The sequence below is a fragment of the Salmo salar genome, chromosome ssa04, assembly GCF_905237065.1.
Source record: "Salmo salar chromosome ssa04, Ssal_v3.1, whole genome shotgun sequence".
NCBI lineage: Eukaryota > Metazoa > Chordata > Actinopteri > Salmoniformes > Salmonidae > Salmo > Salmo salar.
The window spans coordinates 31232893-31247200 of NC_059445.1; the positions used below are offsets into that span (position 1 = coordinate 31232893).

General features: G+C 40.2%; 1 protein-coding gene across 3 annotated transcripts in view; it reads right to left on the reverse strand.

The window, feature by feature from the left end:
- Positions 1–14308, reverse strand: part of cblb (Cbl proto-oncogene B, E3 ubiquitin protein ligase) — a 222107-nt gene that overhangs the window by 70642 nt on the left and 137157 nt on the right. For all 3 annotated transcript variants that reach the window (XR_006769591.1, XR_006769592.1, XM_045716809.1), the window contains exons 9-10: positions 10899–11029; positions 4930–5133 (exon numbers count right to left, since the gene is read on the reverse strand). Coding sequence is in view for 1 of the 3 variants with exons in the window: in XM_045716809.1 (XP_045572765.1) it covers positions 4930–5133; positions 10899–11029 (335 nt within the window). In the remaining 2 variants the exon portion in view is untranslated. The remainder of the gene's footprint in view (positions 1–4929; positions 5134–10898; positions 11030–14308) is intronic.

The window sequence follows — 14308 nt, forward strand, 5'->3', positions numbered from 1 at the left end:
GTGCGCTGCCCAGGAGGAGACATCATCCATGAAAAATTGAGGGACACAGCGACTGAATTTCTGTAAGTCAATTTAAATTAATGTATAAAAATGTAAAATAAAACCAATAAAACAAAACATAAAAAAGTAACACTAGTCTTAAGAAGGCTAGAGCTAGTCTTATAAAGAAGACTAGAGCGAAGGCAGGATAGGTACCAAGGAAAAGCCCTGCTGACAGCTGTCTGTACGCATTTATGAGAAGGGTCTATGTGGCCTACAGCCACTGATAATAGCACAAGGTGTTATTGAGCACGAGGTGTTATTTAGGAATTTATGAGAAGGATCTATGTGGTCAAAGAACCACTGAGAATACCATAGTGTGCATGAAGTGCTATTCTACAGTACCAATAAAAAGTTTGGGTTTTTCTTTCTTTTTACTATTTTATACATTGTAGAATAATAGTGAAGACATCAAAACGATCACATAACATATATGGAATCATGTAGTAAACAAAAAAGTGTTAAACAAATCATATATTTTAGATTCTTCAAAGTAGCTACCCTTTACCTTGATGACAGCTTTGCACACTCTAGGCATTTTCTGAACCAGCTTCACGAGGAATGCTTTTCCAACAATCTTGAAGGAGTTCCTACATATGCTGAGCACTTGCTGGATGCTTTTCCTTCACTGCGGCCCAACTCATCCCAAACCATCTCAATTGGGTTGAGGTCAGGTGATTGTGGAGGCCAGGTCATCTGATGCAGCACTCCATCACTTTCCTTCTTGGTCAAATGGTCCTTACACAGCCTGGAGGTGTGTTGGGTCGTTGTCCTGTTGAAAAACAAATGACAGTCCCACTAAGCGCTTACCAGATGGGATGGCGTATCGCTGCAGAATGCTGTGGTAGCCATTCTGGTTAAGTGTGCCTTGAATTCTAAATAAATCCTAGACAGTGTCACCAGCAAAACACCCCCACACCATCACACCTCCTACTCCATGCTTCACGGTGTGAACCACACATGCGGAGATCATCCGTTCCCCTACTCTGCGTCTCACAAAGACACGCATTTGGAACCAAAAATCTCAAATTTGGACTCATCAGACCAAACAACTGATTTCCAGCAGTCTAATGCCAATTGCTTGTGTTTCTTGGCCCAAGCAAGTCTCTTCTTATTATTGGTGTCCTTTAGAAGTGGATTCTTTGCAGCAATTAGACCATAATATGGACTTGGTCTGATTCACGCAGTCTCCTCTGAACAGTTGATGTTGAGATGTGTCTGTTAATTGAACTCTGTGAAGCATTTATTTGGGCTGCAATCTGAGGTGCAGTTAACTCTAATGAACTTATCCTCTGCAGCAGAGGTAACTCTTGGTCTTCCTTTCCTGTGGAAAGTGATAGACTGTTGTTTCTCTTTGCTTATTTGAGCTGTTCTTGCCATAATATTGACTTGGTCTTGCACAAAATAGGGCTATCTTCTGTATACCACTCCTACCTTGTCACAACACAACTGATTGGCTCAAATGCATTAAGGTACAGAAATTCCACAAATTAACTTTTAACAGGGCACACCTGAAATGCATTCCAGGTGACTACCTCATGAAGCTCGTTGAGAAAGTGCCAAGAATGTGCAAAGCTATCATCAAGGCAAAGGGTGGCTACTTTGAAGAATCTCAAATATAAAATATATTTTGATTTGTTTAAAACTTTTTGGTTACTACATGATTCCATATGTGTTATTTCATAGTTTTGATGCCTTCACTATTATTCTACATTGTAGAAAATACTAGAATAGTACTATACACAATGAGAGACCAAAGATATGCGAGACTATAGGTCCTGTAGAGACTATAGAGACTATAGAGGAACCGCAGAACATACATATGTATGCATAGGAGGTAACGACAAGTGGTGTGAATATTGCATTTGATATATTGTGTGGGCTCTTTTAATTTGGTTTTAGTGGGTTTTTCATAGGTTAGAAAGGATGGACCTTAAAGAGTACACAAATGACATTTTCTGAAGTATCTATTGTCCGAGTTTTGGTTGCACACATGTAGATTCTCTTGATAAGAAGGACCGTCTCCTAAAGTTGATTCAGCTGCGGGATCGGGGCACCACCAGTACAGAGCTTGCTCAGGAATGGCAGCAGGCAGGTGTGAGTGCATCTGCACACACAGTGAGGCGAAGACTTTTGGAAGAAGCTACTTCTCTCCAGGAAAAACATCAGGGATAGACTGATATTCTGCAAAAGGTATAGGGATTGGACTGCTGAGGACTGGGGTAAAGTCATTTTCTCTGATGAATCCCCTTCCCGATTGTTTGGGGCATCCGGAAAAAAAGCTTGTCCGGAGAAGACAAGGTGAGCGCTACCATCAGTCCTGTGTCATGCCAACAGTAAAGCATCCTGAGATCATTCATGTGTGGGTTTGCTTCTCAGCCAAGGGAGTGGGCTCACTCACAATTTTGCCTAAGAACAGAGCCATGAATAAAGAATGGTACCAACACATCCTCAGAGAGCAACTTCTCCCAACAAAACATCGATATTTTGGGTCCATGGCCAGGAAACTCCCCAGACCTTAATCCCATTGAGAACTTGTGATCAATCCTCAAGAGGCGGGTGGACAAACAAAAACCCACAAATTCTGACAAACTCCAAGCATCAATTATGCAAGAATGGGCTGCCATCAGTCAGGATGTGGCCCAGAAGTGAATTGACAGCATGCCAGGGCGGATTGCAGAGGTCTTGAAAAAGAAGGGTCAACACTGCAAATATTGACTCTTTGCATCAACTGTCAATAAAAGCCTTTGACACTTATGAAATGCTTGTAATTATACTTCAGTATCCATAGTAACATCGAACAAAAATATCTAAAGACACTCAAGCAGCAAGCTTTGTGAAAATTAATATTTGTGTCATTCTCAAAACGTTTGGCAACGACTGTATTGCTGTTATTGTTTTGTTGTGTTTTGTTTTTGTGTTGTTGTTTTGTTTGTTCATTTTTTGTCTGGCTTCAGTACAAATCTCACCAGATTGGGTCTGCTGGATGGTCGGGATGTCTCCCTAAGGATTAGCCCTCTAACTCCCTGACCCTGTAACTCCGCGTTGAGATCGCCAAGATGATATGGCAATATAAGCCAATTTTCAAAAATGGTTTTAACTGTGTATTGTTATTCTCTTTGACATTTGTATTAAGAATATTGGTAGACGTAATATTGTCAGACAGTGAATAGTTAATCTGGATATCCTGAATCAGAAATACCCTAAACTAGGCTGTTGTTCTGGTCTGTCCTCTCTCGAGGTTATGGCGAAGGTGACAACAGATGGTATCTAGATGCATGGAAGGGATCGACATAGAACAGTGTGAGCCTCACCCCCTCTAACCAGCTGAAGTGATTGCGACAATGGCGTTTACTATGGCCCTGTCCTTCACGACTTCTACCTGAGACCTGAGTCCGAGCCAGCAACCTGTGTGAGATCCTGAGTGGCACAGCGGTCTAAGACACTGCATTGCAGTGCTAGAGGCGTCACTACAGACCCAGGTTCGATCCTGGGCTGTATCACAACTGGCGGAGATTGGGAGTTCCATATGGGCGGCGCACAATTTGCCCAGCGTCGTCTGGTTTAGGGGAGGGTTTGGCTGGGGTAGGCCGTCATTGTAAATAAGAATTTGTTCTTGACTGACTTGCCTAGTTAAATAACTAATTGAACTGATCATAAAACGTAGAAAGGAGATGTAGCCTACACACAACAGCTGGCTGAGCTGGACAGTTTTTCTCTAGTGGATTTTTATTCCTCCATTACTACTGATATTCTGATTAAGGTAGAGGCTGGGCTGGGCTGGACAGTTTTTCTCTAGTGGATTTTTATTCCTCCATTACTACTGATATGTGATTAAGGTAGAGGCTGGGCTGGACAGTTTTTCTGTAGTGGATTTTTATTCCTCCATTACTACTGATATGTGATTAAGGTAGAGGGTGGGCTGCGAGTTTCCCTTTGCGAGGGTGGAGACTTCGCAAACTAGAACTCCCAATTTCTAACACGTACGGACCCAGAACTTAATCATACAGCTGACCAAATTACGCAAGATTTTAGTTCTGGGTTAACCAAGATTAGACTGATCTAAAGAATGACTGCAATCCACACTTTGGTTTTGGTAGAAAAGTCATGGTCAATAAACACGTTAGCATTTTTGGACTAAAACATTGTTTTACTCAGCATTAAGCGTGTCTGAAGTTACAAATCACACTATTACAACAATGTGACTGTTTTGGAATAAAAGCAAAGACATCCTCTGTATTGCATGCTTATTGTTTAACCATTGATATGTCCAAGGGGACATTTTGAGACCTTTAGGAGCATCAGTTACTGTTTGAATGTCTACCAATGGCATATCCATATTTTTGTATGAAATTACACTGGTCATTGAAAACAAGCATTTCGCTACACCCGCAATAACATCTGCTAAACATGTGTATGTGACCAATAACATTTGATTTGATTTAAAGTATTTATAAACTAAAAATATCCCACACTTTAGATGAGGCCACACAAAAAGACTTGACTAATGATTAGTTAGTAAATGGTTTATAATGTAAGGACCTATATAAAACATCTTATTAATGAGCTTATGAATCATTCATAAATACTTTAAAGGTTGTTAATGTGTGAATAACTATGTTACTAGCATGTGTGAGTAATGATTAATAAAAGATAAAGAAACAATTTACTAATCCATTATAAATGCATTATTACGTGGAATTATTATGAAGCGCTACCATGATTTTTAAACCCTCTATAATGTTTTACGTGTGTATTTTGTTGTACTCACATGGCTGAGGCAACTCTATATGTATTTTACATTTTTCAAATAAATAAATGAATGAATTCATACAATTACGTAGTATAATAATTGACTAAAAGTGGTAGTAAATGAAGGGTGTGAAGTACCTTCCTGATGGAGGCCAGTCTGTTCATGACCAGATAGTCCTCTCTATCCTCGTCCAGGTCGTCCAGATCCAGCATAGGCGAGCTAAAGTCATCCAGGAAGAAGCACTTAGCCCCTGTGTTGCGTGGGTCAAAAGGGTCCACGATGATAGGCTCTGTGCCTTTGATCTCACACCGGCAGAAAGGGCACCCTTGTCCGTCCGACTCCTGTCGAGAAACACACATCAAGCTTTAGTACATTTGCAGCTAAAAGATGCACTGTAGTATATAGGCCTACATACATAAGTAAGTAAGTAAATGAATCAAACATTCAAATAAATGCAATCCCACATGCACATGCCCAGAAACTATACACATTCAGGCATACAACACACATGCACGGACGCTGTGGGATCTAAAGCAAGAGAGGCAATTGCAGACAGCTGGGACACATGGTTTCATTCAGAAGAACCTGTAGGCCTTGGTAAGACATCTTTCCTTTTCCCCCTTAAAAAGAGCACTGGCAGAGTAAAGTGAAGACATGCACACATTAAGAAGGAAGCCATTTTGACAATCTACAAGCCTCAGTGCCCCGAATACAGATTACACATGGCAGAGGAAAACAATCAGCACTAAAAATAAATAAATAAAAGGCTCCCATCTTTCATGATGAGGTTTCCCTCTGCTTCAACTTTAGTGAATCAAAGGGAGGTGATATTTACAAGAACAAAAGCCTGATTGTGGCAGCCATCTATCTGGTTGGGGACTTGCGAAAGGCATCAAAGCATTTTTGGAAACCAATCCTAATTAGAGTGGGAGGCTGCTCAGGCTCACAGACACTGCAGAAAAATCCCCTGTCCTCAAAAACTGGCCTCCCGTGGACCTGTCCACCCACGGACACATTTCATGCAGGCAGCCTTGCAGACACATTCAGCATCGGCTGACAATGCAACGCATCTGGTAGTATAGATTCCCTGGTTTTCCCAAAATTCTGGTTGGAGGATTCCAGTGGTGTAAAGTACTTAAGTAAAAATACTTTAAAGGACTACTTAAGTATTTTGGGGGGGAATCTGTACTTTACTGTACTATTTATATTTTTGACAACTTTACCTTCACTACATTTTACTGGGTGACTTTCACTTTTACTTTAGTCATTTTCTATTAAGGTATCTTTACTTTCACTCAAGTATAACAATTGGGTAATTTTTACACCACTGGAGGGTTCCGTAATCAGGTGGGAATAAGCAGGAAAACCGCAATCCTCCAATCATGATTTCTGGAAAACCAGGGAATTTATTGAAAGTTCCCGGAATTTTGCAACCCTAGGTATAGTAAATGCAGATGATCCCAGTCATATGACATTTAAGTTTTGGTCCTAGGTTAGATATTAATCTGATCAATCAAATCAGAAGATTCAGAGTCGCAGAGCCATGTATGTACATACTGTACATTACAGTAAATGTGTAAAAACATATGCATCACCGCTCTTGGCCAAAAGCACCCACATCTGATCACAACAGCAGAGAAGCCCCGCAAACACGTCCTTTCCAAAAACAGAATGGCCATTGAAATCCTACAGGGCCCACCCCTTCTGCCTTAAGAAACTTTCTTAAGTTAAAATACCAGGATGTGATCAAGAATATTTGAGTAATGGCAGATGTTTTAATTTTAAAAAATAATAAGTAGTACCAGAAGTCCTTGTTGAGTAGGTTAATGTGACGAGGGTATCCTTCCCGTATCTGACTCAACTGGAACATATCTGGGGTTTTTAGTTAGTCATACAATAGAGAGAACGGAGGTTCCCTCTATGACTTACAAAGCCCACACCTGACATCACTGCTGTCACGTCCTGACCAGTAAAGGGGTTATTTGTTATTATAGTTTGGTCAGGACGTGGCAGGGGGTGATTGTTTAGAGTATTTCGGGGTTTGTTGGGCTATGTACTTATGTAAGAGAGGTGTTTGTTTTATGTGTTCTGGGGTTTTTGGTCTATGTTCTATGTTAGTGTATTTCTATGTTCAGTCTATCTATTTCTATGTTTAGTTCATTGGATTGACCTTCAATTGGAGGCAGCTGTTCCTTGTTGCCTCTGATTGAAGGTCCTATGTATAGGGGTGTTTTTGTAATGTGATTTGTGGGTAGTTGTCTCCTGTTTTGTGTCTGTGCACCTGACAGGACTGTTTAGTGGTGTTCGTTGTTTTGTATACGTGATTTGTTTATTTTTCCTTCTTTTGATTTAATAAAGAAGATGAGTATACACGTTCCCGCTGCACCTTGGTCTAATCCTTACGACGCCCATTACAACTGCGCTGACAAAGACACACACACACACACACATAGATACGTGCCCTTGGGCCCACTTCAGATGGAGGCATGGGAATCACTGCTGGAGCCATAGACAGAGAAATCGAAAGGGATAGGCTAAGCCATTCTAAAACCATCACCGACTTGACATCAACCATACATGGGGCCCTATAAAATTGGGTTAATTTTTTCTGTTTCCCTTAGTTTTTTCAGATTTTCGCTCTCAAAATCACCCTTTTTTAATAGAAAATCAAAATTAGATGTTCTAAGTCCACAACAATGCTTAAACTACTCCAGGAGACCACTTTTGAGGTCAGTGAAAAATCTAAGAAATGTGGATTTTTGAGTGTAGTTATCCTTTATTTCAATTGTGCACCAGCCAGTGACCATTGTTTGGTTAGCAATGTTTCTGTAGCGCTCATGTGATTGGAGAGTTTGCTTAACAAATAACCTCTGGATTTATTCAAATAATCATGATATCATTCTGCTATATAGCCTACTTTGTAGTTAACATTTAATTGAGAAGGTTTTTAGGAAAGCCATTCCATCTACCAGAAGACGGTTCTCATTACATTAGCAACATCGCTAACAGCTACACAAAGTAGGAGACAAACGCACACACACAGAGGGGACATTCCTGTTCCCTTGCCTCTTCAGAAAGTTGAAGGACAATATGAATCACTGATGTATTATGTTCCTATCTTATGATAATCTTGGGCAAATTAATGAATTTTCTAATAAGTCAATACATTTAGTTGATTTCCTACTAAAAGTTCAATACATTTTTCAATATTGTTGAATTCCGTTTTTAATGTCTGGATTCCGTGATTCTGTCCACATTCTTTGTTAAGCGGATTTTATAGGGCACTACATACAGGGAGGAGATGGGTAAGGCTTGTGTACTGAAACAGAACAAAACTAACTGCCCAAGATCATTTCTTATGTATCTCCTGCATTACCAAGTTCATATGTTTATATTACAGTATTGATATATAGCTGTCTGTTTGTGATGTGTACAGTATCTGTAATTACTGTATATCAGGACCACCTCCAATGTGAAAGGGTTATTAATAACCTCTTGGGGCCACCCCTTCCCGTTCTGATCCCTGTGATCGACCACTATCCAAATGCGCTAATGTTTTTCAGACATGGCCTGCAAAGCCACCATTCATCGTTCTGGCGCCTTCTGAGAGCCTATGGGAGCGTTAGAAAATGTCACGTTATGCCAGAGATCCCCTGTTTTGGTTAGAGATGACCAAGAAGGCCAAGAACTTGTCAGACAGGCCACTTCCTGTAAGGAATCTTCTCAGGTTTTTGCCTGCCATATGAGTTCTGTTATACTCACAGACACCATTCAAACAGTTTTAGAAACTTTAGGGTGTTTTCTATCCAAAGCCAATAATTATATGCATATTCTAGTTACTTGGCAGGAGTAGTAACCAGATTAAATCGGGTACGTTTTTTATCCGGCCGTGCAAATACTGCCCCCTATCCCCAACAGGTTAACAGACTTCATGTGACAGTGAATTGTGCATAGGCCTATCAAATTTGTGACTGCCTGAAGATTCACAATGACAGCTCAAAGAGGCACATGTTCTTTTATAGGCTATAGGCCTACTGTAGGGGTTCCCTGTAGGATTTAATAATTACATTTGGGTCGCGTGTGCAGTCCGGCATTGTCAACTATGCATGCGCTTTGAATTTATGGCGACTTTGTGTGATGTAAAAGGTTTCCATGCAAAAAGCTGTTTGCATAATGTGCTCTTTTATTTGTTGCTAATCTGATGTTGCGCATGTTGTGTAGGGCCTGCATTAGTGCTGACATTGGATAATTGTTTTTGTAATTTCTCGGATCTTGTCATTTTATTTTTTCGGGAAATGTAAAGAGTGTTACCGGGACAGTCCCGGGATTCCGGTTACCCATGTTAATCACTACCACCTACTGTATTCAAAAGCATTTAACACTATGCCGTGACGTTGCTACCATTAATGCGAAGACGGCTATTCATCCAATAATTACATACCATGTTCAATTGAATTAATCATATAACAATTAATTAAGTAGTAATCTAGGGCACCACGGGAAAAGTTTATTTAACGAGTTACCGTTTCCGGAATTAACTAAAAAAATATCTGAATATCTCGATATACTATCCGTCATCCATTAATCATTTGCTCCTATTTCAGTCTCATTCTGAATGTCGTAATATCCTATAAATCTGCACAAACCCAAGTCTCCATGATGAATCAGCTTACACAAATTGGCTTGATTATTTATTTACTAACTAATGAAAGAATCACACAGAAATCCATAAACACACAAACAGAATAGATTATACATTGATTACTAACAATGTAATGAAAAATCCCTAGTGGGCAAACCCAATATGACAACTTGGTACACAATGAAAAGGGGTGGGAAAAGAAAGAGCGGGAGAAGGAGAGACAAAGGAATTCAACTATCGTACAGACAGTTGAATAATGCGCTCATCGTAAGTGTGGATATTTAGCACCCTAACAACCGCTCATTCGGATTTAGAAGAGCAATGTACATATTTACGCCCGTATGTCTTCGTCGTCTCGCTCTGTTGAAATCGCCCCACCAGTCTGTGACGAATAGTTTGACAGAAGTCTCTAGTTGTGCAAGTCTCTGGATGTCCACCAAAGGTCACCATGCCCTTAGTAGTTGTAGTAGGGTTTTTTTGTTCTGGAAGCGTCTGTTAGAATGGATACATCAGACATACTGTGCTTCTACACCTGCATTGCTTGCTGTTTGGGGTTTTAGGCTGGGTTTCTGTACAGCACTTTGAGATATCAGCTGATCTAAGAAGGGCTATATAAATACATTTGATTTGATTTGACATACCAATGGTCGTTTGATCGGGAAATGTTCTTCTTTTCTCGTCTTCCTTAGAATGGATCCTTCAAAGGTACACACGCGGTGGTCCTCAGTCGAGTTTACTAGACTAAAGTACTTAAACAGCTGCAGACAACATTTTCCGATGTAGTCTTTATCTTCTTAACTCGAGAGTTTGAGGGTCTTACTATTTTCTGGTTTGGTAGGGTCTAACCATTTTACACGCCAGTAGCAACCCGGCCATGTACTGGTCTAAATGGTTGATTATTCAGGTTACAGCTATGACCACTGTTCACACCGGCAGCAACCCGGCATGTTTTTGTCTAATATGTTAATTCTTCAGCTAGTCCTTTTAAGCACTCGCCTTGGAGGGCGGTTCCATTACGTTGCCACAATGTCTGTGCTCACGTGGGCGTGGTTACTTACTTGGCAAAGTCTATATGAAAAACCATTATCTTATTTAGAAGGCTAAAATCACATTATCTTCTCAACAATAGTTTCATATTTAATCATACACGCTTTATAACATTTAGAAGGGAAAGTCATGACAACTAAGTAGGCATAAAGAACACTGTTGGAAAAGCATTAACAGTGGAAACACAGAAATGCCTTGTTTGCACCACAGATGCTCAAATAAATTGTGGCTCAATCGAACAAACACGGGAAAGGCTGTTTGGTTTTCTGTGCACTAGCAATTGGCACGCATGCAATGCCAAGATAGATTGTGCTAGTGTAACATGATCCATCCCTGTCATGCAAACCTGAGATTCAAACCCTACTCACAATGACAAAAAACACTCTGCAATGCACCGTCAACATTTGATTTGATTACCTGCCAGGCAGTCAAGCAGGAGGTGCACATGAGGTGTCCGCAGGGCTCGATCTTTACATCCTTGTCGTTCTCGGCGCAGATCTTGCACAGCTGGAAGGTGGAGCCCATCTCGCAGTAGAGCTCGTACTGCTCCTTTAGGACCAAAGAGGGGTCAGTTATGAGGCAGCACACACAACTCATGAATTAAAATAAGAATTGGACACACCCCACATGAAGCAGAATTTGAATTGAATTTGAATTGAAGGAAGTGAATTTAAATCAAGTGAGATTGCATTCGGAAAGTATTTAGACTGCTACACTTTTTCTACATTTTGTTACGTTACAGCCGTATACTAAAATTGATTAAATTGTTCTTCCCCCTCATTAATCTACACACACAATACCCCATAATGACAAAGCAAAAATAGTTTGTTTTTTAATATTTTGCCAAATTATAATAAGAAAAACAATGGAAATATCACATTTACATACAGTACCAGTCAAAAGTTTGGACACACCGATTCAGGAAACTAGGTGTATGTCGCATGTCACGACTTAACAGGAGAGCCGCTTGAACGTAAAACATTTTTTAAATGAAAATGCATTTTTTTGGCAGAAATGCCTTCTTGAACATGTGAACGTTCATGTGCCTTAATAACAAACTCGTATGCCATCTGTAAATACGAATAAAATTGTTAAATTACAAGCCTTGTTGGTTAAGCCACAGAAAACATTAGCAACCTTCCCACTAGCCATGATTGGCTGAGATAATGACTGGGCTGGACATGCCGAGAGAGGAGTTTGGATTGGTCTGCCATAGAATCTTGTCAGTCTGTTGGTAATCCTGTCGAACGCGGCTTTTAAAAAAAAAAACGTATTGTGTAGTGGAGCTGCATAAGTGTTGCTCTCCACTTTCTGGGGGATCAAGTTTTGAAATCAGTGGAATAATAGTATGATAGCTAAAGAGATGGAGGAAACACCTGTCTCCAGATTTCATCTTCAAACTAAGGGCAACCGTGATTTGGCATTCCTGACAGGGTGACACATCCATGCACGATGATGTATACAGGTAAGAAAGTCTAGCGTTAGCTAGCTAATGTTACATTTTCAGATATTACACGTTTTCTAATTTTGACAGGAAGTGGTTTCATTTCAAGCTAACGTTAGCTGGCTGGCTCCCTAGCTGATGTTATTATTTGTTTCTCAGAGCTGTTTGCTGTTGTAGTTAGAGCCTAATGTTAGCTAGCTAACACTGAACATGGTTGGTTAGTACTGTTCATTGTTGTTTGACTAGCTAACGTTAGCTGTCTGGCTCGTTAGCTAACACTTTATGTGATGTGTGTGAACTTACACTTTGTTTACCTAGTTAGGTACATTGTTTACCTAGCTAGCAAGCTGTCTGAGTGCCAGAGCGCAGAATAACTGATGAATTTACAAACGCTCAACGCCCGTTGAATATGGCCAGTGTCAGTAAACATTGGCAAAAAAAGGTAACTAAATTGTTTCCAGCAGCACAGTTAACATGAAAACAGCCTAACCAGCTCTGCAAGGGCGAGAAAAATGGTCAGAGTGGGGTGTTCTCTCATTTGTGTCTGGAAGTAGCTAGCAAGCTAGCCAATGTTAGCCAGTTAGCTTGAGTGCTTGACTGCCGTTGTGAGGTCAGAATGTTCGGCCAGAGCGTCCAGTGTGTGCTCTGAACACTCGGAGAGCGAAGCGCTCTGAATTTACGAACTGAAAATCTTACAGAACAGTTGCAGTCACCAACAGCCTAACCAGCTCTGTAGGGAGAGTAATGTTCAGTGAGCTGTTCTCTCATTTGTGTCTGGAAGTAGCTAGCAAGTTAGCTTGAGTGCTTGACTGCTGTTGTTAGTGGGTGGGGCTAAAGCTTAAGAGGGTGTTAACGATGCTGAATGGGTGTAGACAAAGAAGTGTGCTGTGATGTTTCACAAACGTTCTGAACCTTTCTATTCTCATAATTTCTACAGATTGTAAATGAAAGTAAAAAACTTTTGCTAAGAGTATTATTATATTATTGGTCGATTGACTATGACTTTTCAGATCACCCAGCAGTGCTATTTGTAGAGTTAACTCCAGGTAAATGTTGAAATTCTTCAGCCATTCCTGAACATGTGACCAAAAACAAGCTACATATAGACAGTACCAACACAAATTATCTAATGATTCTGTCTCTTCGCAGCCAAATCTGCAGAGCTGAGACGGTTGTATCCTCAATATATATAACATCCTATTGGTTGCGAGAATTTTGTATAATAATTTAAATTGAAAAACTCAAAGTTTTGAAACCGGCAGATTCGTTTTGTCTATTAGTTCATAAACCATGTGCCATGGAAACGGTACATCAAAAATCTCTTCCCAACTATTTTGCAATCCGTATGGTACAACTGTCAATTGTTGGTGCTTAAATGAAACTGGTTTACTTTATCACATTTTTTTCACAAATTCTGGTCTTTAATAATGCAGGACCGACAGTCAAATTCCTTACTTTCTTCCCCTGTTTTGTCATTTAGTAAAACCCCCTTTACTGGCTCAAATAGCAGACCAATCATCCTGTTACCAACCCTTAGTAAACTTTGTGTTTGACCAGATACAATGCTATTTTACAGTAAACAAATTGACAACAGACTTTCAGCACTCATATAGGGAATGATACTCAACAAGCACAGCACTTACACAAATGACTGATGATTGGCTGAGAGAAACTGATAAAATGTAAATGTTACATTTAAGTAATTTAGCAAACACTCTTATCCAGAGTGACTTACAGTAGTGAATGCATACATTTCATACATTTTTTCCCCGTAGTGGTCCCCCGTGAGAATCGAACCCATAACCCTGACGTTGCAAACACCATGCTCTACTAACTGAGCCACACGGGAGCCCCTGATTGTGGGGGCTGTCTTGTTAGACTTCAGTGCAGCTTTTGATGTCTTATGGCTTTACATCCCCTGCTATAATGTGGACAAAGAATTACCTGTGTAACAGAACACAGAGGGTGTTCTTTAATGGAAGAGTCACCAACATAATCCAGGAAGAATCAGAAATTCCCCAGGGTAGCTGTTCAGGCCACTTGCTTTTTTTCAATCTTTACTAACGACATTTGACTGGCTTTCAGTAAGGCCAGTGTGTCTATGTATGCGGATGACTCAACACTATACACGTCAGCTACTACAACGACTGAAATGACTGCAACACTTAACAAAGACCTGCAGTTAGTTTCGGAATGGGTAGCAAGGAATAAGTTAGTCCTAAATATTTCCAATACCTAAAAGCATTTTATTTGTGACAAATCATTCACTAAACATCAACTACATCTCGTAATTAAAATTGAGCATGTTGAGGTGACTAAACTGCTTGGAGTAACCCTGGATTGTGAACTGTCATGGTCAAAACATATTGATACAACAAACAGT